The sequence below is a fragment of the Heliangelus exortis genome, chromosome 8 (assembly GCF_036169615.1).
Source record: "Heliangelus exortis chromosome 8, bHelExo1.hap1, whole genome shotgun sequence".
NCBI classification, from domain to species: domain Eukaryota; kingdom Metazoa; phylum Chordata; class Aves; order Apodiformes; family Trochilidae; genus Heliangelus; species Heliangelus exortis.
Genome location: NC_092429.1, coordinates 5,144,900 through 5,160,372, shown reverse-complemented (window position 1 = coordinate 5,160,372; position 15,473 = coordinate 5,144,900). Strand labels below are relative to the sequence as shown.

General features: G+C 46.7%; 2 protein-coding genes across 2 annotated transcripts; one reads left to right on the top strand and one right to left on the bottom strand.

Moving 5' to 3' along the window:
* Positions 1-9: 9 nt before the first annotated feature.
* Positions 10-7,032, top strand: LRRC42 (leucine rich repeat containing 42). The gene is made up of 8 exons (XM_071750106.1): positions 10-145; positions 1,061-1,548; positions 3,978-4,109; positions 5,060-5,178; positions 5,647-5,735; positions 5,821-5,934; positions 6,070-6,151; positions 6,545-7,032. Exons 2-8 carry the CDS (start codon positions 1,076-1,078, stop codon positions 6,799-6,801), a joined length of 1,266 nt encoding a protein of 421 aa, XP_071606207.1. The 5' UTR covers positions 10-145; positions 1,061-1,075; the 3' UTR covers positions 6,802-7,032.
* A 3,576-nt stretch (positions 7,033-10,608) lies between these two features.
* LDLRAD1 (low density lipoprotein receptor class A domain containing 1) lies at positions 10,609-15,239 on the bottom strand. The gene is made up of 6 exons (XM_071750116.1): positions 15,123-15,239; positions 14,656-14,710; positions 13,006-13,140; positions 12,557-12,694; positions 11,843-11,971; positions 10,609-10,927 (listed from the first exon to the last, which is right to left on the bottom strand). The coding sequence occupies exons 1-6, from the start codon at positions 15,141-15,143 to the stop codon at positions 10,782-10,784; spliced, it is 624 nt and encodes a 207-aa protein (XP_071606217.1). The 5' UTR covers positions 15,144-15,239; the 3' UTR covers positions 10,609-10,781.
* Positions 15,240-15,473: the final 234 nt, after the last annotated feature.

Genomic DNA, 15,473 nt, shown 5'->3' with positions numbered 1-15,473 from the left:
CCGCACCGCCCCGGCACCGCCCCGCTCCCCGCCCCCGCCGCGGCTCCGGCTCCGCCCGCCGCCCGTGGGCGCTGCGGGATGGGCGGCGGGAGCGCTGAGTGGCGGCCCGGCTGACGGCGCTTCGGGGCGGCCCCTCCAGGGGCAGGTAGGGGGGTGGAGGGGGAGGTCGGGTCGGTGGACACGGAGGGTCGCGGGGAGCGGGGCGCTCGCTTCCCTGCCCCACATCTCCCGGCCGGGCCGGGGTGGACCGGGCGGGGCGGGAACTGGACCCTTCCCCTTGTGCCCTCGGGGCTGCGCCCGGCCTCGGCGGGTTCACCCCCAGGCAGGGCCCGATCCCTTCACAAAACCCCCGGGGAGGGCCCGAGCCTCCCGCTCTGTCAGAGCTGGAACCCATCCGTCCTGCCCCCCTCCCTGCCCCGAGCAGCCCCGGTCCCTTCAGCACCCCTTCCACCCCCAGGGAGAGCCCGATCCCCTCAGCACCTGAGCCCTCAGCCCCTCAGGGGCTGAAAGGACCGTGTGCCCCCCTCCCCCAATGCCCATGGCAGGGTCTGTCCTCTCCTGCTCCCTCTCCAGGACCCCTGCTCACAACAGAGCCCTTGGCAGAGGCTGGGGAAAGGGCAGCAGGAGCCTGCCCACCCTGCCAGGGAGGGAGCTCCTCCGGCAGGCTCCTCTGCCCTGCTGCAGTCAGCCATTTGCCCTCCTCCCCGCCTGCGGCAGGGCCAGGCCGGGCTGTGGGGCCGCTTCCCTCACAGCCCCAGAGCCTCTGTCCCTGCAGGATCAGGATCCGGATCCGGATCCAGCCCCAGGCCACTGACCGGCACCGGGCACAGAGCCAGAGCAAAGGCCCTTTCACCTCGCTGCCGGCACTGGGTTCGGTGCTGGCAGGTTGATGGCAGGCAGCACGCACTCCTCTTCCTCGCAGCTTGGCCTTCCTGGCCCTGCAAGGGTGCTCAGGGCATTGAGGAGAGCTGCCAGGGGCTGAGGTCTTTGCTGAGCGGTGTTTGTGGCTGTTCTTTACCTGTCTGTGGTTTGTTTTGTTCTGGTTTTTTTTTTTTTGCAGAACTGGACGAGGGGAATGTCTTACTGTCTCCACTCAGAAAGCGATTTGGATGCTGGGCCAATCTACGTGCGTGAAAACGGGAAGCTGCACGTGGTCAATCGGGGTGCAGGCAGCGTGCAGAATGTCACCCGCAAAGCAAGACCTTTCAGGCTGTTTTCCAGAGGATTTTCGGTGGAGCTGTGTATGAACAGGGAGGATGATAGGGCAAGGAGGCAGAGGACTGATCATTTCATCTTCACGTACACTAAGGAGGGGAACCTCCGGTACTCGGCCAAGTCTCTCTTCAGCCTAGTGCTGGGTTACATTTCTGACAACGTTGATCACATTGACTCTTTGATTGGTTTCCCAGAGCAGATTGCTGAAAAGCTCTTCTCAGCTGCGGAAGCAAGACAAAAGTTCACAGAGCCAGCAACAGGACTGAGAGCTCTACAGAAGTTTACTGAAGCATATGGCAGTTTGGTGCTATGTTCATTATGCTTGAGGAATAGGTAAGTGTGCTCAGTAACAAGTATCATTGTCTGCTGGTGCCTTTTGCTAGCACACCTCAAGGGTGCCTTAAAGTATTTGCCCTCAGAAATAAAAAAAAAAATTAAAAAAATCTCTTAGGACCCCACCTCATTTTAGTGAAATGACCTGAGCCTTGTCTTATTTCTGCCCGCTTCCTGTTGTCCTGTTCCCACTTGGATGAGAGGAAATGGCCTCTAGTTGCACCAGGGGAGGTTTAGCTTGGATATTTTGAAAAATTTCTTCACCAAAAGGGTTGTCAGGCACTGGAACAGGCTGCCCAGGGAAGTGGTGGAGTCACCATCCTGTGAGGGATTTAAAAGACCTGTAGAGGTGGTTCTCACGTGGGACATGGCTTAGTGGTGGACTTGGTAGTGCTGGATAAATGCTTGGACTTGATCTTAAAGGTCTTTTCCAACCTAAACAATTCTGTTATTCTACGCTTCCTTTCCCATAACTGCAGTCATTGGTAATAATAATACAGGTAACAGACTTCATCTGTGTTAATTAAAAGGGGATTTTATATGAAGGATTAAACCTGCAACTATATTTCAACAATAATAGCCAGCACTTCCATGGCAATCTGTGTGTTTAATGCCTTCTCTGGTATTTCATGGGAGGTTTTTGTAATTGCTGTTTTTAAGCATTTCAGCATACTTAGCTGACTGTACAGCTGCAAACTCTCTGGGTTTCTTTTCTATAAGCTATCCTGCCTAATTTGGGGGGCTCAGAAGAAGATACAGCCTTATGGGTAAGTTACAGGCTTTGAAGTCAGGCAGGTTTTACCTTAGTTCATTGTGGTTCTCTATTGAACGTGCTTTAATGAGGTCCTAATGAGAGTCCAGCACCAGTTTTTTCCATCTTCTTAATATCCACACTGCCTTTCACTAAAAGAGAGACTTACCAAGCTTAAAACTGGATTATGTTTTTAAAGCCTTGCTCTTACTGAATCTTTCCCAGTAATATAACCAGTCTGTCTTCCAGCTGTACACTTGAAAAAGGGATGGTTTATCCAGTTTACAATCAAAGCACAGGCATATTCATCTAAAGTGCCAGGGGTGTTTTGAGCACAGTAGGAATGTTTGAGCAGGGTTCAATTATCCTTTGTCTTATCCTTTAAAACTGCTCCTTTTTTATCTCTAGTACATATATATTTTATGGGCTTAATTCAGAAATGAAGTTGTCTTTGCTATCTTTTGCTACTACAGAAGGCTGAGTTAAGTATCAAGTCTTTGAAATCCAGGCAGCAAGATATGAAGGCATTTTCTGATTAATCTTATTTCTAACAGAGCCCTCTCTTATCTTCATAACCCCCCTGAGCTAGTAGCATCTCTCAAAAATTGACTTGTGCTCTGACTATACTTACTGACTTCTGCACAGCTGAACTGCATGGCAGAGGGACTTGGTGGGGTAATTTCATAGATATATTTGCAGTAGGAACATGATTCAAGTCCCCTTATTTGCAAATAAGACACCAAAGAGGTGTTTCTTGAGGCAGCAAATTAGTAAGCACCCCTTATATCAGGAGTGAAGAGGACTGAGCTCGGGGTTTGTCTTGCCATGGGGAATATAATGTAAATTCAGGAGAGATTTGTGAATTTGGGGCTTGTCTTACCAGAGGGACAATAAGAAGTAAATGCAGGGGGGACTGGGGAGGTGGTGACTGCTACGTGCTGATTACATGCTCTGTGCTCATTACTGCATATTCATGCATGCCATTCTTTAGTGGTTAGTTCCCAGCTCTAAACCTCCTACTGAATAGTTCCAGCACAGATGTTTGCATGGCTGTGGAGTGAATCAGATCAAAGAAGCAACACAGCCAAAAAAATAACCCACTGAGTGACTGCTGCCTGGGCTACAGTCACAGCTCTAGCTGGGATCCTGCAGGTGTCCTGGAGGACTTGGATTTCTAGTCAAGTGTTTTGTTTACATATATAAAAAGTAAAATTTTTACTATTTGACAAACTAGCCTGATACATTTGAAGTAGATTTTTAAACCTGGATGAACCAGAGTTTGTCTACACACTTTCCTAGATGCTGGGGAAGAGCACTATGTGAAGTTGATTTATGCTAAACTGGAATATATATTTTGCATTAAACTGAAATAATGTAATAACAATCTGCAAAGAAGTCCCCAACTGCAAGTGTTGTGCAAGTTGAAGTCTTACTTGTTAGGCCAATATTTTGAATCAAAGCAAACCTGTGACATTTCTTCAAGGAGAAGACTGGGAACTCAGGTGTGTTGTGTGCAGACTGCTCATAAAAAAGTAGGGCTGCTGACTAATGTCTGCCAGTTTTCACATAGATACTTAAAAGAAATGACTGCCTTGTGCTCTTGACACTTGAAGTTACAGGATTCTTCTTACTTGCCTGAACAACTGACAGCTTTTTTTGGTTTTTTTCCTCTTTGGAGATACCTGGTTATCTCTGAAAAGCTAGAAGAAATTAAGTCTTTCCGGGAGCTGACGTGTTTGGATCTCTCCTGCTGTAAACTTGGAGATGAACATGAGCTACTGGAACACCTCACCAAAGAGGCTCTGTCTAGGTACTGATTTCTTGACATACAGCTAAAAAAAAAAAACCAACAAACCAACAGACACTTGCTTTTCCTATCACTAAGCATTTCAAAGAATTAGGCTGTGACTTTAAAGGAAACTTTCAGTGTGTAAGTTTGAAGATTTGATTGTTTGTAAAACTGGTTCTTGAGGTAAATAAAATACAGAATTTACTGTACACAAAGCAGGTGATTTAAAGCACATACTGAATCATAAAAGGCCCTGCATATGTACAAGATAGATAATTTCAGACAGATAATTTACTGTCTCATGTTTTTAAATCAACTCTATGATTTCCATTGGCCAGGTAAAAATGGCATCTTAAGCATTTGGAAGAGTTTTATCATTTTATTTCCTTTTTTAAAAGGAATCCAAATTTTTAACCTGCCAGCATTCCAGATGAAGATCTCTGCAAGCAGTAGGTTGAGTTAATTAACATTTTCTTAAAATAAATTTTCTAATTTTGATACGAAAGATTGAAAAATAGAAAATTTTGGAAATCAATAGGAAATAAATACCTTACTGCTGCTTGCTTAAAATCATTGCCATATCTCTCACCAGATCTGGCTTCTCCTGCTTTGCCAAGCATTTTTCTCTTTAGTTTGGAGTGGAGCTGAGATTGACAGCCTTGCTTTAAATAACTTCAGGGCATAAAGAAGCTTATTGTCTGTTAGTAAATGCTCTAGGACCAGTTTTTCAGTGGAGCTCTGGGAATAGCTGGACAAGTAAACACATCTGCTGAGCTAGCAGAGGCAATATAGAGATATTTGTTAATCCTACTGACCCAGGCTTCTTTCTTGCTGCTTTTTACTCATGTTAAAAAAGGAGAAAACTGAAGGGTTGGAACAGGAAAAACCTGGATGCTTGACATCAAAGTTTTAGGACATTTTTGCAAAACTGTTTCAATAATGAGTGTGAACTGTGCCTTTGTATCTCCCAGTGTGAAACGGCTTCTCCTGAAAGACACCTCCCTGTCAGACGTCGGCCTTCGCAGAATGACAGCACCAGTAAGAGTTCTGAAAAAGGGACTTGAGAACCTTTTGGTATTAGACTTGTCTTGTAAGTACTTGAAGAGTTTAATATGAGAAGCTACCTCCATCCTCTCTGATAAAGAATTTATCCTCTTAATACTGGCAGAACACAATTAATTTGATGATTCCCTTGGGCCGAATGCACGACCCCAGATTTCACCAACAACTTTCTGGAAGGCACAGGTCATACCTGTAGTCCCAGCCACCTGCTGCTTACATAAATATTTGTAAATGGTACTGTAAATAATTGTATTTTGGTCCTTAGAGGGAAAAGGTCAGTTTTGAGTCACTTTCAAAACATAAAGCATACTACAAATAAAAAAAAAAAAAAAAAAAAAAAAAAAAAAAAAGCCAAAATCCCCTGTTGCGCTAATAGGTTTTGAGGTTTTGAAACAAATGTGGCTTTTTTTGAACAAATTTGTTTCTTTGTTTGTTTTGGGGTTTGTTTGTTTTCTGATCATCTTGCAGCTTAAGTTAACTTCACTTGACCTTACAGGTAACCCTAAAATCACAGATGTGGGAATTGGATACCTACTTTCTTTCAAGACATTGAATTGTTTGGACATTTCTGGGACAGGTCTCAAGGTAAAAGAGGATCAGCCTGAGTTTATTGGACAAGTGTAATCCCAATGTTTTTCCCCTCTGACTACTTTACTTCCCTTTCCACTAGGACATTAATGCTGTCACTAAGCGAATCCAAGCACAGCTGGGCCTGGTTCACTCAAAAGTGCCTCTGGAAGAATTTGATCACAGTAACTGCAAAACAGAGGGATGGGCAGAGCAGGTATGGGCTCTTAAGTCTCTTTTACTCTCTAGAAATTGTCCTTATGAAGTACTGAATCACTGAATAGGAAAGAATAAGGGATAAAGTTGTTTCCAGTGGTATTTCTGTAACAAATAACTTCAAATGTTATTTCAGACAGTCTTGCAGTGGGAGCAGGCAGTCATGGAGGCCATCAAGCCACAAGATGACTTGAGATCCAGAGCAGCTCTGCACTTCTGTATGTAACTGCATAGAGACCACATAATCTGCTTTCTTTTCCACAAGGAAAATTTTCATACTTTTTTTTTAGCACAAGTATCACCTTAAGTGTCCAATTTCAGCCATTTACCTAACTGCATTACAATGCATTTGAGTTTTTTCCTTTGTTATACTGCTGGGTAATTCTTAAAGCACACCATGGCAGCATGCTCAGGGCAACATGTAATGACCAAGTTTTCATCTTAAAATTCTGAGTCCAAAAGGTAAATGTTATTTTTCCCTATGCACATTTCAGCAAAGCAGTCAGGACACCAGGTTGGCTTTGCCAAAACAGTTTGCAACACAGCTATGCATTTTACAGCATAACTGTGTTTTTCCCAAAGTCTAAACTTTATTTTTCATTTTCCTGTAGATGGCAAGCCACGCAGAATACAGGAAGTAGTCAAATGCAAGCTGGTGGAGGCAGAAACAAAAGCATGTGGAAACTTGCAGTTTTATAAGGAAAAAGTTCAGAATTGCCATTTACCTTTGAAAAAGGAGGTTACAGGCAGCCATGAATTAAAGAACAATAAAAAAAGAGCTCGGGCTGAACAAGAGAAAGAAAGGACTTCCAAACAGAAACATCTGTGCCTCACTGTGGAGGACTGGGACTTGTTAAATACCTACTGAGTCAGAAGGAAGTTGGTCTTTTGATTGTTGTTTTCTTGCTGATGAGAGAATTTTGACATATTGATAAGGAGTAACAAAGGAGACCAGTATTGTTAAATCTGGTTGCTGTGGTATGCTTGTGGGTTAACCTGTGCTTGGGGAGGGACAGAGTCTAGAAGGTTGATGATACTACTGTATATTTTCAATAAGTAATAACTTTTTGAAATAAAGTTGGGCTTTTTTTTGTTGTCATCCTTACCTAATTCTTCTAGATCTCATTCCAAAAAAAAAAAGCTGGTCCTGTCTCTTCTCCTCCCTTGCCTCCTCTCTCCTCCCTTGCCTCCTCTCTCCTCCCTTGCCTCCTGAGGGGCAGAGGGTTAACCACTGCAGCTCATCTGAAAAGAAGCTTCAACTCTGCTTGTCAGGTGCCCTGGGACTTCAACAGTGCTGGCAGAACATAGACCTCAGCCCGTAAGCACCAGGTTGTGCTGACAGAGCTCTGACAAAAGGAGGGAGCAAAAAGGATAAGCACAGGCTCCAGGGGAGGGAGGCAGAGAGACAGTAACTGCTCCATAACACTTACTGCAGAAATCTAAATAGAACAGAAGTCCCCCCATCTCCCACTTTTTAGCTCAGGAAGTGAAAGCTGGAATTGGGTTACTGTAGAGATTCTGCAGCTATAATATATTCTCCCTGGTAAGCAAATTCCCTGCATCTGAGCAGATTCTGTGGTTTAAAAGCTGTTGCTGGTGTGCAGGCATGCCTGCAATACACCAACTCTACTCCTCCCTCTAAAAAACATTCAGGGAAGTGTTCAAAGAATTATATATATTTGCTTTAAAAAAAAAAACAAAACAAAAAACCCTGGATGCCCAGACTCATTTTGTGGTGGTCAGCCTGCAGCCAGGAGGAGAGCTGTAGTGCTGCAGGAGACCAAGAAAAAGAACTTCACCTCAATAATGCAGAAAGAGTTAAACCCCTTTCTTTGTTCCTCTGTTGCTGAATTTTCCTCAAAAAAAAAAAAAAAAAAAAAAAAAAAAAAAAAAAAAGACTCCACACAAACAAAAGAAAGATCCTCACGTTCAAACCCCACATTTTTTTCCCAGAATCTCAAGGCTATTAATAGCTTCCACTGATGACTACACCAGCCCTCTGCTGAGACAAATAATGGCACAAAATGTGACTGAGCAAAACAGGGGCTCACCAGGGAGGAGAGACTGTGGCACTCAAGTATAATTCCACTCCCCCTGCAGCTGGCTTCTGGCCCAGTGGCCACCATGGGTTTCTTTTGCTAGCCCTTCCACCACTGTGGAGATCTGCTAAAATCTGAGCATGGAGAGATGCACACCTCAGAGAATGTTCCTCCCTTTCACCTGGGTAAAGCAGGAGGGAGCTGATGCCTTGAGCTGGAGAACAGACCCATCATGATTTGACAGGAAATATCTGCCCAGGTCACAGCCTTGTTGGTAAAATACTGCAGCACAGATCTCAGTTCCAGTAGTGATGCAGAGCACTGTTTCTTACACTCTCCACCCCTGGTATAATTATTCCTTTTCTTAGGTTTCTTGCTGACCAAACTTCCTCTTTTAAGCCTCACCAGACCTCTACTGGAGTGGAGGAGCAGCCCCTCCTGCACAGCAAACACAAACTGACTTCTGCACCCCCAGAGCCTCTTTCTCCTTCACCCTGGGCAGCACCTTAGAACTTGTCAGAGCTGAGCTGGGGAAATGAGCCACAAAGAGAGCAGTAGGCACCCAGGTCAGCCTAACCAGCATCCTCCTTCCAACCACAGCCACATCAGAGGCTCCAGAAAGTCACAGCTGCCCCAGCATCTCTGATACAAATTTCTTTTACCAACTATCCTGCTGGACCCATAACTGAGGGTTTCTATATTTTTTTTTTAACAGATAAGCTCAACCCTTACCAAGCACAGTTTTTCCATTATCCTTACCATGAGGAACTAAATTCTTCTTCCCCTCTCTCCCACCTTTCCTTGACCCCACAGAAAGGTGCAGCAGCTGTAGTCCACCTGCACCCTCCCAACACAGAGCCCTTGTTGCATTCCAAAGCCAAGGAACAGGCAAATAGACTGAACCCAGTCAGAACCAGAAAGCAGCTCTTCTCCCCCAGGAAGGAGAAGCTGACCTGGTAGCACTGCCTCCAGATCCCTTTTCCTTGAGCCACACCTTCCTCACTGATCATCCCCAGAAGACACTTTGGGGTGACAAGAGGCACAACAGCAACCATGACAAGCCAGGCTTTATTTACCAACCCCTCACCAGCCCTGGTGAAGTGTTACATGTCTGTGGCTCCAGGAAAAATGTGCATCTCTATTTCAGGCTTTGATTGAGGCTGGAAGCTTTGCAAGTGAGAAATGTTTACCTAGAATACTCCTAACTTCTGAGCTGCAGCATGGAATGCACTGCAGGAACGTTTTCCAGGCATGGAGAAACCCACCCAGCCACCTAAGCCAAGCATGGAGAAAGATGGGTTGTAAAATGCAACTTTAGAATTTTTCTCTAGTACTGGTTCTGTAGTGCAGAGTTTTGCCCTCTCATTCCAAGTGAAGTATGAGTCAGAACATAATAAAAAAAACCCTATTTTTAAAAGCTCTCCCAGGTCTGCAGTTGCATCCCAGCTACAAATTAGAAGAACTATTCACCAATGACACAAGCCATGGTGACATGTGGAGCTGCAGATCACAGGGCAGAGAGGAAGTGATTGAAGGGGGGGTTATTTTTAACCATAGATGACTTGTGATGGTGGTGAGAAGAAAGCCACCTCTATTTTGGGCCTAAAAAAGTAAGTGTACTCTCTATAAATGTGGGGTCTTTCCTCAGGGAAGATATTCTAGACACAGGTGAGCTTTTCAAAGAGGCAGAGAACATCATCTTAGTTAAATTTCACTGGCACACCCATATCTATATCCTGAGGACTGCTTTGGAAGTTTGGCTGCCTGCTCCTGCTCTGCAGCACCAGACTCTGCATCATCCCACACACCACCCCGGGACCAGCTGTGACACTTGGGCTGGGGCTTTTTCCTCCTTTCTTTGCCATCTTCTGTGCAAATTCACCCCAACCTCGTGGTTTTTCTCAGCCTGCTGAGTTGCTGCTCCAGAGCTGCACAGCCCTGAAAAGAACATTTTATATTCCTGCCATTTCCCTGCCTGGCAGGGACAGCTGGTCACAGGGACACAGTGACCCATCCCCACCCCACTGAAACCCCCACTTCACTCTTCCTTGCCATTGCACTCTCCATGTTGGCCTGGAGAAGAGCACAGAGGTGGCCTCTGCAGTAGGTCCCCAGGGTGTCACCCCCAGCACAGGGCTCCCAAGGGAGTCTCCTGGCAGCATCAGTGCAAAACCTCTAAAGCCACTGCTGAAACCAAACACAAACACATCCTTTTCCTCCTGCCTGTGAGGATCAGAGGTGTGAAGATGTGTTGGAGAGAAATGCCAGCCCAAGGGCTAGAAAGGCTCACACCTCATCTCCTGCTCTGTAGGACAGTCCTCAATATACCTTGATCTGGCTTCCTACAGAGCTACCAGCACATCCAGACTGGAGAAGTCCCTTGCCCAGGCTTGGCCAGACACACTATGGCTGGTGCCAGCCCCTGGGAGTCTCCAGCAGCCTGCAGAAAACCCTTCAAGCTATTCATAGGATCATAGAATTGGCTGGGTTGGAAGGGACCTCAGAGATCATCAAGTCCAACCCTTATTGAGTCCATGCTGCAAGATGGCATTCTGCCTGTGTAGAAAGGACTCACCCTCCCACAACAGCAGAACCTGTGAAGATGTCCCAGAGAGTGTCCAGCCTGCAGCATGGGCTGCTGTGGGATGGAAGGGCAGAACTTCATCCCTGTTCAATGTCATTGCATGCTGGGCAGAGGGCTTGCTTGGGTTGGAGCTTCCAGAGCAGGTGGCAGAGCAGGACATCAAGGCTTAAAGGTGACAATGCAGGAAGCACTGTGGGGTCTACACCTCTCCTAGGCACCAAGACTTCATGGTCTGCAGATGTACTCATCAGCCCAGGTGGTGCAGTGCTGGATGCCATCCCCACACAGCCTCCTGGGGATGCAGGAGCAGAACTCGTAGAGCACAGGGCTGCAGCTCCACCACTCCGGCCCACATGGGGGGCAGGCAGCCACTAGGAGGGATGGAAAACAGGGAATAGAAACATTTCTGCTGCACCAACCCCCTTTTCCCTCCTTTCTTAGGTGGGTAGCTAACCTTTCATCCCCTCTAGCTACTGAAAAGCTGCTGGTGATGACCCTGAATCTGTGAACCCTCCAAAGAGGACACTTGCTTGATGCTACCTGTGGGAGGCAATGAGGCAGCATGACATTGCAATGACCTCCAAAGCAGACATGCTGGGAGGAGCAGCTGGATGTGATTCATTTTTTTTTAGCAAGCAACTCTAGAGAAATCTGCTGATACAGGCAGCTCTCACCTGTGCTTCAAAACCATGGAGGTGACTGAGTGACAAACCCTCTGCTCATTTTAGCAAGAGAACCATCTGCATGACTTTGAAGCTGCTGAGACATACTCAGTCCCCCTGGCTCAGAGACATATCCATCTTCTGACCATACCCATCACCTCCTGACCATACCCATCATCTCCTGACCATACCCATCACCTCCTGACCATACCCATCCCCTCCTGACCATACCCATCATCTCCTGACCATACCCATCCCCTCCTGACCATACCCATCCCCTCCTGACCAAGAAACAAAGGCCACTTGGACTGATGGCAGCAGCTACAGATGCCAATGGAACTGCTCCACACTCACCAAGCTGTGTGTAGAGGAACAACTTCAGGGGCTGGGAGCAAAGCACAAAGCCTTCCCCTCATGGTTGCCACCAGGTTTTGACACAGCTGATGGGAGGGAGCCCACACAGTTTGTCCTCACATTCTGTCCTGACTATTTTGTGCTCCAGTGGCCGGTGTCACCCTCCTGGCCTTTCTAGCAGCACCCGTGAGCACCACACCTCTGCAAGCTACTTCAGTCCATCAGCAGCAGAAGAACTCTTGCTCAGCCATAGGCAGAAGAGAGACTTACAGCTCCCCAGCTCATCAGAGCAGTCTCCACAGTCGTTCATCCCATCACACCTCTGATCAGCATAGACCCAGCGCGCCGGGTGACCGCAGCGGAAAACCAGGAACCCCGGGAGGCTGTGGGGCAAGTCACCTGCCAGATGGAAATACAGGACACCTGCTCAACTCCACCAGGCACAGAGGAGCCAGATAAAATGAGGATGACAGCTAGCAAAGGCTGCTGTCACAGGGGTCAGTCAGCTGCTCCTTCCCTGAGAGGTGTCGGGATGCGAAGGATGCCAGAGATGGGGAAGGTGTGGTTGGAGAGGGAAAGGACTGCTCGTGCAGTCAGAAGTGGAGCCTGAGTGTCCCAGGCTTCTGCTTGAAGTATTTTTCAGGGTAATTGGACACTAAACTAACCATGCACATGTATGGCTTAGCCAGTGGAAGAAAACTGCATCAGAGTTTAAAAAAAACCCTTAGGAAAAATCAGAGGAGTTTGGATTCTTTGATTCCTGGCTGGGAGTTTGGACTCTGCAGAGGATCTACCAGGTTTATTTGTTCATGGCTGGGTTTTGGGTATTGCCATCTCTCAGCATCTGCCCTGCAGAGGATCTACCAGGTTTATTTGTTCATGGACACAACCAGAAGCATGGAGCAGGATCAGAGGGACAGGGACTGCTGTGTTTTACAACAGGAAGCCCAGTGCTGGGAGGACAGTGACAACAAAACCACTCACCACAGAGCTTCTCCTGCTCATCCTCTCCATTCCTGCAGTTGCTGACTCTGTCACAGACCTGGCTGGCCAGGACACAGGTCTCTCTGTCATCACACAAGAAGCCTGTCTTGTTTTTGGAGGCTACACAGAAGCGGTTCACTGGAGGAAAAAGGAGAAACACTTCATTTTCCAACATTTTTCTAGGTATGAGGAACAGATATGGGGCAAGAAAGGAGGATTTCCAAAGTTCATTTGAGGTTCTAGAAAGGACCAGGGGCCAGGATCAGTCACAGCCCTACAGATCAGGACACCAGAGCCCAGGAATGGGGGGTGGCAACTTGGTGACCTCACATCACTCCATCAGTCCCCTTCCCTCCTCCTGGCCTGCACCACCCCACACATGAGGATGGACACGAAGCCTCCTTTATAAAAATAATTAAAAATATATTTTTTTTTACAAGGATACCAACCTGGTGTGCGTGGCAGGAGCCCCAGTGCCAGTGCCAAGCCGGTGGCAGCAGCAAGGATGAGCAGTGCAGTGGCTGAGATGCAGACACATCTCCTGGTGCAGCCCCCATGGGTGCTGGGTGGCTGGCAGCAGGTTGCTGGGGGGCAAGAGACCAAGGTGAGGGGCTGGAGAAGGGTCCAGCAGAGCCTGGTGGGGTTGGGGTGTTTTGGAAGGGGATGAAAAGGGGATGTTTTTGAGTGTGGGACTGGCAGGGGGATGCTGGGGTTTGAGGGTTGAGTTTTAAAGAAAAAACTTGGCAGTGTTTAATCCCTCCTCATAGGGAATTTTGCTGCTTGTGGTGTGGAAGAGCCTGTGATTCGCTGGGACCAAGTGGTACAAAAGCCCTCTCTGTGTCACAGCCCACCCAATGCACTTGGATTCAAGAGGGTGAAGCCCCTGCCCAACCCAATGGGTCAGCAATGCCTTTTGCATGGTGGGAGCAGCCAAAACACAGGGCAGGGGATGCACAGCTGGGAATGGTGCCCTCCCAGAGCCCACAGCAAAACTCCCTAAGAGGTAAAACTTCATTTTACAGCACTTTGGGCTTTCTGCTCCAACCAAGCCTCCAATGCTGCCACAGGAACAAGGCTGAACTATCAGCTCAAAAGAGTCAGAACTGGCTGAAGAGCAGCCCAGTCCCTCCTCAAAGACATCTCCAGGTTACAAAGGGCAGCAGCTTCCAGAAAGTCACACACATCAATCAAACAGGAGCCAGAAGCTGAAGGCCAAACCCAGAGCCATTGCAACACAGGCAAGAGCCACCCCAGGCAGCTGCCCTCATCTCTGCAGTGCCTCTCAACCAGCATTGGGTTTTCTTCTGTCCCTTTGTATTTCCAGACCCACAGGAAAAAAATTAGCATCATCATCTGAGAAACACGTAACAGGTCACTTAAGACAGCCCTGTACCTATAACTGGATTTTGGTATTCCTGAACTTACAGAGCTTCAGTTGAAAAGTTAGGGTTTGTCTGAGCTGTGCTTTGTATTTACTCATTGGTTGTGTTGGACAAACACAAGGGCAGGCAGAGCCTCTGCTCCATGGCAAAGGGATCCTGGCTGCAGTACCCACCCCCTCCGTCATGCTTGAGAGGAAATCAAACACAGAAAACATCTCAGCTTGAAATAAAAGTGGTAAATTACAGCATGTCTCTGTCTACCAGACAACACCTTTGACCAGAGAGCAAAATAGCTGCAAACAGAGAGGAGCATGGATTAATGGCAGTGATGAAAGGTTGTGGCAACCCAATCTACAGGTTTGCTATTGATTCAGTTTGATCTCACCTTCTCCTTCTTAATATGGACAAAATTTGATGAAGTTTGGGTGTTAAAAATTTATGGAAAGCCTACAGCAAGTTCATTATGAGCCTTTCTGTGGCAAACAAGGATTAGGTATCATGCCACTATAACCATAAGACTGACAACTCCAGGCCAACTTCAGTTTATTAGTTTTATAGTCTGGACATTTCACTACACAGAAGGGGAAAAAAAAGAACAACCCAACCCATAAGTCTCAACAGACCATAAATACTGATTGTATTCTACATTATACAGATAGTTTCAAGTGATTTATACTCTAATAACAAAAATGTTAAGCTCTGCATTTTATTCATTACCTCTTTCTTCAGAGAAGGACTTTGCTGAATCAAAAGGATCTACATCACCATTTCTCTGGAAGGAAAGGAATAAAAGAATCTTTACAGAAGCAACACACTGTAACCACACAAGGGATGTGTTGTTTTTTTTAGTTCTCACACCACCTTACCCAGGAACATATAATGTAATCCTTTATTTTTATATACAAGCAGAAATTGCCTCGGTGGAAAAGTGGCCCAGATTTAATTCCCCAAGTGATCAATCCAATCACCTTTGAATCCTTAGTTACCCATTTGTAAAACAAACATTACTACAGGTCCAGCACTTTATATCAATACTTTCCTTTTGTAGAAAACCAAGTTAAATAGAAACTATTTAAGATCTCACAGAAACCAGTGATAAAGAGATCAGACAAAACACTATCAAGAACAGAGGGTACTTTAGAAAATAGCTGCACTTAAGATCTTGCTTAAGAGAAGGACTGTACCTGGGGGTGAGTTTTGTTCATGCTTCCCAGAGCTACAGCCTTCACAGCAGCTCAAAGGATTGCAGGGAGTTCTCTGCACCTTCACACCAGTGATGTTACCAGGATACAAACCAACAGAGGCAGGAGAGGAAGGAGGGTGCTGTGCTGCTGCCTGGGCACCCAAGCAGGAGAGGATGGGGAAGGTGACGTGGAGCTGGTGCTTTGGATCCGGCAGGAAACAGGGTTTCTAGTTTGCTTCTAATTCCTCCTGGCTCCATCCTGGTTTCCCGACAGGTGATGAGGCAAATTGTAAAAGACACAGAGATTCTGGATGCTGAGAACCCCCCTGCTGTTGGTTCAGGAGAGGAATGC